The sequence below is a fragment of the Electrophorus electricus genome, chromosome 1 (assembly GCF_041902795.1).
Source record: "Electrophorus electricus isolate QZ-2024a chromosome 1, ASM4190279v1, whole genome shotgun sequence".
NCBI classification, from domain to species: domain Eukaryota; kingdom Metazoa; phylum Chordata; class Actinopteri; order Gymnotiformes; family Gymnotidae; genus Electrophorus; species Electrophorus electricus.
In genome coordinates, this window is record NC_137497.1 from 29,256,221 (window position 1) to 29,266,220 (window position 10,000).

At 52.6% G+C, this 10,000-nt stretch overlaps 1 protein-coding gene across 6 annotated transcripts in view; it reads right to left on the reverse strand.

Annotated features, from left to right (window-relative positions):
- The window catches only part of vps13b (vacuolar protein sorting 13 homolog B), a 220,605-nt gene that overhangs the window by 86,944 nt on the left and 123,661 nt on the right, over positions 1-10,000 (reverse strand). For 4 of the 6 annotated variants that reach the window (XM_081714207.1, XM_035525873.2, XM_081714211.1 and 1 more), the window contains exons 25-30: positions 9,564-9,770; positions 5,999-6,167; positions 4,769-4,883; positions 3,529-3,670; positions 2,218-2,632; positions 1,974-2,091 (exon numbers count right to left, since the gene is read on the reverse strand). In XM_081714207.1, coding sequence (XP_081570333.1) covers positions 1,974-2,091; positions 2,218-2,632; positions 3,529-3,670; positions 4,769-4,883; positions 5,999-6,167; positions 9,564-9,770 — 1,166 coding nt within the window. Of the gene's footprint in view, positions 1-1,973; positions 2,092-2,217; positions 2,633-3,528; positions 3,671-4,237; positions 4,302-4,768; positions 4,884-5,998; positions 6,168-9,563; positions 9,771-10,000 lie in introns of those variants that run through there. The other 2 variants (XM_035525874.2, XM_081714218.1) reach the window with 2 other exon arrangements.

The window sequence follows — 10,000 nt, forward strand, 5'->3', positions numbered from 1 at the left end:
GGCAGAGCACAGCGCTGGTAACACAAAGGTCACGGGGTCGCATTCGCAGGGAGCTCGCATACTGTCATGGTGATAAAGTCACTCTGGATGAGACCGTCTGCCAAATACTGTAAATGTGAGCTAGTGATTATGTCCTCTGTGTAGCCAGCAGTGAATGTTGAGCAGTATGGTAGTGTGTGTGTGTGTGTGTGTGTGTGCAGGCGGTGTCCTGAAATGAAACGACGTGAAATGTGAGAGTGAGAGAATGAGGGTGTGAGGTGGCGAGAATGTGCTGGGTCTCTTCAATCAGAGTGCCGAAGGGGGTGCTGTCCTCTCCAAATTTTGATCTTACGCAGGCCTCCGAAGCCGTAAGCATGTCACTGACCTGGAAAAACACTGTAACACAAATATCTCTCTGAAGAAAAGCTTTTTATTTGTCTAGCATTAAAATGCCGTGGAAATTTTAATGAAGGCCTTTTCAGTTTGGGACCGTTTCAGGTCGAAATAATTTTTGTTATGCTCACACACTTGGCCTTGGCCACGTACATGCGCTCGCACACACACACACACACACACACACACACACACACACACACACACACACACACACACACACACACACACACACACACACACAGGCACGCGCTCACACGACTGAGAACTTACAGTCTTGGTCACCTCGTGTAAATAGTCTGATTTCCACAGAGTCTGATCTCTCAAACTGTCCATATGCAGGCTGCACTGCAACCTCCCACCCCCTCAAGAAGATTTCAATTAACTGTTCAACAAACAAGCGCTCAGTGGAAAGACGGGGTTAGGGGAGAAACTGCGAAACAAAGAGAGGGAGAGGCTGAGAGAGAGCGAGGGGGGGGGGGCGCGAAAAACAGAGAAAAGAAAGCCATCTGTGAGATTCTAGTTCTTTAACCACGAGAAAGATCAGTGTGAAGGCATGCTGGACATTCCTGAGCGAGCGCTCACAGAGCTGGAAATTCCCCGCTTGTGCATTCAGGAAAATGATTTCAGCTGTGCAAATGCACACTGCCGGAGTGACGTAGTGATGGAGAAGCCTCCTCACTCCTCCTGACGCGCGCGCGCGCGTGCAAACACACAAACTCATCACTGCTCACTTTGCCCTGTGCTAAAGAATCATCTCCACATATCAGGGGCAACATTTAACTGACCCTAAAACAGGCAGAATAAATGCTGTAATGCATTTATTTCATTAGCTGGAAACAGTCAAGCGTGGGCTACAGATGACACTTTGACCTGGACTGTTATTCCCAGTTGATCAGCATACAATACTCATCATATAATAACTAAAGAGTCTTTATGTAAAATGAATACAGGCATGCTAAAAACTCCTCTGATTCTCCTCGGGGCAGATCTCAGCCGGCGCATTTCCTTAAAGGACGGCTTCCTTTTCCCAGACACGCTGAACCAATCATTTAATGTAGCCGTTCAGACTTCCCATGTTCACCCTCTCAATTATGACGAAGGATATAATTAGGTTTTAAGCGCAGACAGGCACTCCAAATGACTACTGGGGATTATTCCAACCCCACTCAGACCGGTGCGAGCCAAGAGAGGGAACGACCGCGGGCTCTTTTTTTTCTCACGTGAAAGCGGCGCTTATACGTCATGCGGGGCAGCCGTTATGCTGCGGGACTCTCCAGGACAAGCCAGCCCACAGCAACCAGGGAGACATGAGGCTACATTACAGCCCTCTACATCCCTGGAGGGCTATAACAGCAGGTCTCCATGTGTGGTTGTGTGTGTGTGTGTGTGTGTGTAGCAATCAAACTAGAGAGGTAACCAACATGCACTCGATAATAGTAGCGCGTGAAAGGCGTCCACCCACAGCTGTCTTTGTCATCTCCCCAGCAGAGCCGCTCACACAAGCAGCCGAGAGGGAAAGTGTGTGGGAAAGGTGGGTGTGTGTGTGTGTGTGTGTGTGTGTGTGTGTGTGTGTGTCCATGTCCAGGCAGTTTACTCACTGGTAAATGTCTTTACGCAGTACAGTACGGGTGAGAGGATTATCAGCTTGGGGGGCCATGCTGACTGATCCAATCTTCAGCACCAGAGTGTCCTCTCGCTTCTCCTTCAGCTGAGAATCTGCACGCACACATGCACACACACGCACACACACACACCCCATACACTATTAATATCTTATTAATAATTATGTGCAGGCTGTCTAATGTGCTTTTATAGGAATTAACCCCCTGTTTGGGAGCTCACCGCTGTCACAGTGTGCCTCTTGAAGCGGGCAGAAAACCCGGATCACACTGGTGTTCACGTAGATGAGTGGCAGACTGCTGGAGCAGAAGGCATGGCCTCTCATTGGCTGGCCAGCTGAGCGGCGTTCTCTGACTGGTCGCCTGCACGGCGGAGGCGGGACCGTGTGGAACACTTGGGCCACGTTGGCCAGAAGAGGGCAGGAGAGCACCAGGTCAAACGGCTGAGCTGTCAGCAGGATCTCGTGCAGGTGCTGTGGGGAGCCGTCGGCCCCGCCCTCGCTCAGCTTCTGAGGCCCCGCCCCTCCCTCCTGACGGGCCGTCAGCTTGTGGCGAACGTTGCGGGTCACGGCCTGCGTGTAGGTCACTGACAGAAAGCCGTGAGGCTGGTGACACACCTCCAGCGCCTTCGCCGCCGTCTGTTCAAGCAGCACAAATTGCGCCAAGCCAGTCAAACAGGTCTCGGGTCAGCAGGAGAGGGCTTTAAACAAGCTAAACAGGAGCTCATTAAAGGCTGCTCATTTAGAGAAGACACCCTTCAATCAGCATGCTGATTATTTCACTAAAAAGTCAATGTTTCAGAGTAGATTCGCTTACAGATTTAAGATATTGTTGCATTATTTTTATTAATTTAACATAAGCACATGCATCAACATTGCTAATGTGTCTGATCTGAACAGATTTTTAGAACGGTTGTTAGTCACCCAGGAATTCTGATCTGCAGTGTCATTACACGTGTTTCATCCCTCCCCCAAATACGCACTGAATTAAGATCTGATTTACAGTTCATCTTAGAATTTAGAGAGAGCCAGCAAATGATCAATACTGACCAGATTTGCCTGGGTATGCGACTCGGGGACAGAACAGACACTGCCCCAAACACTACTCCACAATTCTGAGCGTTCAGCAGCCTAGTGTACACATGCACACACGCGCGCACGCACTTCTGCTTCTAGGGTTCCCTTTGCTTGGCAGCGTGCACGCCTCTCAGCCAACGCTTGCTGGAGTGCTTGGGATGGTGTCTTGAGTGTTTGTGGGTGGCTGCGTGGGTGGATGTGTAGGCGGGGTGTGGTGGGGGTGTGTGGGTGCAAGCTCACCAAGGTTCATGTGCGTGCACGTGTGCTCAGGCGCACGTGCGTGCGCGTGCGTGCGCCTGGAAACGCACTCGGCTGTGTGTGTGTGTCCGTGTTTGTGTGTGTCCACGTGCATGGGCTCATACTCGCGTGTGCGTGTGCTTGCGCGGGTGCTTGCGCGTGTGAGTAGGCTGCTGCTGGCTCCACCCTGTTCAGACAGACAGCGACACAGAGGCTCTTACAGGAGGAAAGAAAGTAGAGGAGTGGTTGAGGGGGTCGTAGCGGCTGGCCGGGCGGAGCAGCACAGTCCGCCGGTTCAGCTTGTCCGTGCAGGAGAGCAGCACCGCCCTACGCGCGCCCGGCCAGGAGGGGGCAGCTTCTCCACTGAGCCCCGCCGCAGGGAGGGGGAGGGGTGCACAACAACGGAAAGAAAGAGAGGAAGGCGAGAGGTGAATTAGAGATCGGCTATCGTAGCGGATTCTCGGAGCAGCAGCAACACACGGGAAAGGATGGAATGTAGTCGGGTTGCAGCAGGAGAGCAAACAAAGGCCTCAACGCTTTACAACTTCCTGGGCTGAGAACCTGCGGACCTACGGCCTGCGTGGCCCCTACCACCAACGGTGCGTTCAGAGTTTGCACCGGGTGAGCCTGCGTGCGAGTGTGTGTATGATTGGACAGAAGCTAACGAAGCGTGCGAAGCATGAGGCCTTTAGCGGAGCATGGAGTGACTCCAACCAGTGACACGCCCACTCTCCCGCACCAATAGAATCACTCAGCGACTGATTACATCAGCCGGCGGCAGCCGGCAGAGGGAGAACCCCGCAGCACGGCGGGCACAGCGCCCCCTACGGCTGGCCTGCGCCACAGCAAAGGAGCTGGGCGTGCTCCTGCAACGGCAGCTGGAGACCAGCGGCAGCAGAGGCGGAAGGTTCCGGAACTGCGGGCTCTCACCAACGCTTTGTCCTTGCACTGTAGGATCACCCCATCAAAACCAGCCTGCCAGCCCTCGCCCGGCCTGGAAACACACAACGTCTCAGCACACACTAACTACACACACATACTGACTTGTAGACACACTTATCTACGCTGTCACACTGACTGGAGAAAATGGTTCTGTGGGAACATGAAAGCTGCACCTTAAGTAAAATAAATAAATAAATAAATAAATAATAATAATAATAAACAACAATAAACAACAAATATATTAAAAAGGGTAATCGGTGTCTCAACATATCAAAACGTTTTAAACAAAAGCACAAGTAAAATTCAGTATGACTGTGAGGGATTGAGTGTGTGTGTGTGTGTGTGTGTGTGTGTGTGTGAGAGAACACCAGTCTCTCTATATCCATACCATCTGCACCACGTCCACATACTGCTTCTCCATCGGCTGCCACACTTTCTTTCGCCTATTTCTTCATTCTCTCCCTCCCACTGTGTGCGCGCGCGAGAGTGTGTGTGTGTGTGTGTGTGTGTCTCCCCTACCTGTTCCTGTAGTGGTCCACGTTGAAGCTGCCCACTTTACACTTCACTTTGGTGTAAACGTCCTGTACGTCTACGGATGCACTCAAATCCTCCAACTCGCTGATCACACAGATCTCTGTGTGCGTGCGCACGCGCGCGCGCACACACACACACACACACACACACACACACACACACACACACACACATACACACACGACACCCTCCATGAATTACACACACTTCACCAAAGCCTTTGACATTACTTCAAGGTCACAGCTGCCCTATCCTACATCAACATCAACAAAAGCAGGAAAGCTCTAAAAATCCCTTTTTTGTCAAAAATGATTACAGCCTTTTGTTAGATTTATTAAAATACGTTTTAACACTCATGTTTCTGGGCCATGTTGCCAGCAGCAGGTTCTACCACAGTAGCTCTGGCCATAAACACCTCATCATGACTACCTAACTAAATCAGACAATCCTCTTGCTACTCAGACACAAATGTTGCTACTGACAGCATTTTAACATAGCCTGCTGGGCGGTAATCAGCAACAGGCTTGTGTGTGTGTGTGTGTGTGTGTGTGTGTGTGTGTGTGTTTCCACTGCTGAACAGCCATGTCTAAACTCTGTCAAACACGTCTTGCCCCGTGCGGTGCTCTCTCTTGCCCCCTGAGCCTGTTCTTGCCCCATGGCCAAGACAGCTGTGCTTTGGCTGGTCAGAAAGCAGAGAGTCTGCAGGCTTCCTGCTTCCTCCAACACATCCTCACACACACACACACACACACACACACACACACACACATACACACACACACACACACACACACACACACTTGGGTGAGTAGTACTCAGTGTCTCAATGTTAGGGGATCACGGAAGCTCTGTTACAGATGCATAAGCCAGCTTTTCTTTTCCAGCAGAGGCAGGTGCTGTCTCTGTCTGACCTGGCAGCAGGAAACGGAGTCGTGATGTTTTTGTGTGTGTGTGTGAGAGTTTGTATAAAGAGCAACACCATGCCTCAAGAGCATCTGACGTGATTACAGTCTGAGCCGGAGTTTCTGGAGCTTCTGACCCGGCGAGATCTCACATCTTCTGGGAGCTCTGCTCCATTAAATGATGGGGCAGAGGCTAGCTAGTGGTCTCCCCCCCCATCCGCCGCATGCTGGAACCTTCTCACGGCCCCTGCGGGTGCCGCTGGGCACTTTGCCGTGGGTCCCGGCGCGGATAAACGCCCCTGCACGGGAGTACCTGTCCTGGTGGAGGGATCTGGAGAGAAGACCTTGAGGGTGAATCTGGGCAGCATCCACTGCATCCACACGCTGACCTTCCCACTGGCTCCCCCGATGCTGCTCGTCCTCTGCTCCAGAGTCACGGCCTCGCAGAAGGCAGGGTCCTCGCCGAGGGGTGTGGAGTCAGCCTGGGAGACGAACGTACCCGCACTTACTTTCTAGTCAATTTCGTAGCTAGGACAATTATCCTATTTGCAGGCCAATACAGTAAAATCAAAGAAGGACACACGCACGCACACACACACACACATAAAAAAAACACAGCTAAGTCTGTGGTAACGTCTGACATATCAGCGCGGGAACCTGGGTGTGGCCCGTACAGGTGCTACGAGATGAGCTGTGGAATCCTACAGACATCAGCAGTGATACAAGCACGCGATATGAACAAGCAATTGTGTGTTCAGGTCCGGAAAAGCAACGGCATGCTAGGCCTCCCTTTTTGTTGACGCTTGCCACGCAGCTTTGACGGCAACGCTGGGGACTTATTTTGGGGGCTTTTGTTGCCGGCTTTTCGCTCTCACGTGCGCCCAGGAGCGTCCGATGGCTGGGGGGGGTGGGGGTGGGGGGTTAGACGTTACGCTGGCCGAGTTTGCCGCACCAAACGTGCCCATGCGCGTATAAAAATCTTAACGTATGCGAGGACGTATGTTTGCACGGGTCTGGTGCCCAAACGGGGTCTGGGCTGGGTGTGGGGTCTGGGCCGTAGCCGCTCTGCGTTCGGCACGTCAAACTCCTTTTTCGAGATGGCTGACTACAGATCTCAATAACAAGTGAATACAACTATATAAACAAATTAGGAATGGGCTGTGGTAAAAACAGATTCAAGGTAACAGGAAGGGTAAGCGAAAATGCTGAAGAGAAACATGTGAGAGAGAGAGAGAGAGAATGAGACCTCCAAAAGTGTCTCATTTCTCCTTCTACTGTTGCCTGACAGACGCCAATGTGTTTCTGTCACAAGCCAAAAGGTGCAAACACAGCATGAACATGTGCAGGGTAACAGCAGCAGGACATGAGGATACGAACAGGAACATGTGCAGGGTAACAGCGGCAGGACCTGAGGGATACAAACAGGAACATGTGCAGGGTAACAGCGGCAGGACCTGAGGGATACGAACAGGAACATGTGCAGGGTAACAGCAGCAGGACCTGAGGGATACCAACAGGAACATGTGCAGGGTAACAGCAGCAGGACCTGAGAGATACGAACAGGAACATGTGCAGGGTAACAGCGGCAGGACCTGAGGGATACGAACAGGAACATGTGCAGGGTAACAGCGGTAGGACCTGAGGGATACAAACAGGAACATGTGCAGGGTAACAGCGGCAGGACCTGAGGGATACAAACAGGAACATGTGCAGGGTAACAGCGGCAGGACCTGAGGGATACAAACAGGAACATGTGCAGGGTAACAGCGGCAGGACCTGAGGGATACCAACAGGAACATGTGCAGGGTAACAGCGGCAGGACCTGAGGGATACGAACAGGAACATGTGCAGGGTAACAGCAGCAGGACCTGAGGGATACGAACAGGAACATGTGCAGGGTAACAGCGGTAGGACCTGAGGGATACAAACAGGAACATGTGCAGGGTAACAGCGGCAGGACCTGAGGGATACAAACAGGAACATGTGCAGGGTAACAGCGGCAGGACCTGAGGGATACAAACAGGAACATGTGCAGGGTAACAGCGGCAGGACCTGAGGGATACCAACAGGAACATGTGCAGGGTAACAGCGGCAGGACCTGAGGGATACAAACAGGAACATGTGCAGGGTAACAGCGGCAGGACCTGAGGGATACAAACAGGAACATGTGCAGGGTAACAGCGGCAGGACCTGAGGGATACCAACAGGAACATGTGCAGGGTAACAGCGGCAGGACCTGAGGGATACCAACAGGAACATGTGCAGGGTAACAGCAGCAGGACCTGAGGGATACCAACAGGAACATGTGCAGGGTAACAGCAGCAGGACCTGAGGGATACGAACAGGAACATGTGCAGGGTAACAGCGGCAGGACCTGAGGGATACCAACAGGAACATGTGCTGGGTAACAACGGCAGGACCTGAGGGATACAAACAGGAACATGTGCAGGGTAACAGCGGCAGGACCTGAGGGATACCAACAGGAACATGTGCAGGGTAACAGCGGCAGGACCTGAGGGATACCAACAGGAACATGTGCAGGGTAACAGCAGCAGGACCTGAGGGATACGAACAGGAACATGTGCAGGGTAACAGCAGCAGGACCTGAGGGATACGAACAGGAACATGTGATAGCTGAATGATATGCAGACAAAAGCACCACAGTAGCCAGATGAAGGGAAGAACACAGTACGGATCCAAACACAGGAACCACAGGTCACCATCTCTCTCTCTCTCTCTCACTTTTTCTCTCACTCTCTGTTTCTCCTTGCCTCTCGCACTCCTCCACCCCCCCCCCCCCCACCCCACACATACACACACACACACATGCATGTCTGTGAAAGCCAGGCTGTAAAGTACACAGAGGAATTCCTGCGTGCAGTATGCAGGCAGAGTCAGGTTTATTTTCTTTGGGCAGTTTGTCCACCCTCATCAAGGAGAGCAAAACAATGTGGCGCAAGGGAGGCTGCGTTAGAGTGTGTGTGTGTGTGTGTGTGTGTGTGTGTGTGTGTGAGAACAAGATAAGTAAGTGTCAGGAGAGAGGTTGTCTGTTTCTCTCTCTCTCTCTCACACACACACACAGAGAGTGAACAAGAGAGAGGTGTCAGGAGAGAGTTTGTCTGCTGTGTGTGTGTGTGTGTGTGTGTGTGTGTGTGTGTGTGTGTGTGTGTGTGTGTGTGTGTGCGCGCGCTCTACTGGGAGAGTGGAGGCTGACTTATCTAAACAGCTCCTGCATTCAGACTCAATCACCCGGCTTCCCCTGGGACTAAACACTTCTACTGACGTTCACGCTGGAGCAAACACTCGCAAGTGGTGCTGTCATACCCGAACACCCCCGTCACACCCACACCCACAAAATGTAGCGATACTTTGACCATGTGCTCCGCTACACTGATGAAAGACTCACATTCGGTAATTGTGTTTACTGTTACATAAATTAAGTTGATCCCCATCCATACAGTACAGGTTTGTGACCCAGCGTAGCCCGCCCCGAACCCGGGCACACTCCGGCATGCCCCAGCGCTGCGTCTGCGGTGCCGTGGTCCTGTTTGCGCTCCTCCTGCGAGCCGGAGGTGCGTGTATGTCGGAGCGCTGTTTTGATCTGCTCTCCTCCCACTTTTATACTCAGTCAGCGATAACCGGACACAACATCATGCCTGTCGGTGTCACCTGGGACCAAACCCACCACACAGGCTTCACCGATAGCACAAGCAGTGGGTGTGTGTGTGTGTGTGTGTGTGTGTGTGTGTGTGAGAGAGAGAGAGAGAGAGAGAGAGAGAAGGGGAAATAGGGGGATATAGACTTCTGTCCTGCATAATGTGCATTGATCTGATCTCTGGTGTGTGTGTGTGTGTGTGCGTGCGCGCACGATATCTGACCTCTGTGGGTGAGCCCAGGTCGGCAGAGGGACTGAGGGTGCTGGTGTCAGGGGGCACGGTGCCCGCGCTGCTGTGAACGGGCGAGGGGGGTCCAGCGGGCGGAGGGTGGGGGTCCGGAAACCCGGGCGCCTGCGGAAGGATCCCCCTCCTCTGCAGGTGCTCCCAGATACTGCTCCAGCTTGCAAACAGCTCGTAAAGCAACTGCACCTGAGACGAAGCGAGAGAGGGAGATGTTCATCATCAAAAACATCGATGGACCGCAGCGCACCGACGTCCAGAGGGCGCCTGCCAGTTTTGGCTATGAGAACCACTGGATCAACATGGCATGACTCAGGATGAAGGTCCTGCTATTTGTAGCGTGTGCTGCTGCCCACACTGAGAAGGTCCTCCAGCAGGGTCTGGACCAGCTGGAACGCGACTGCCAGAAAACAGACGGT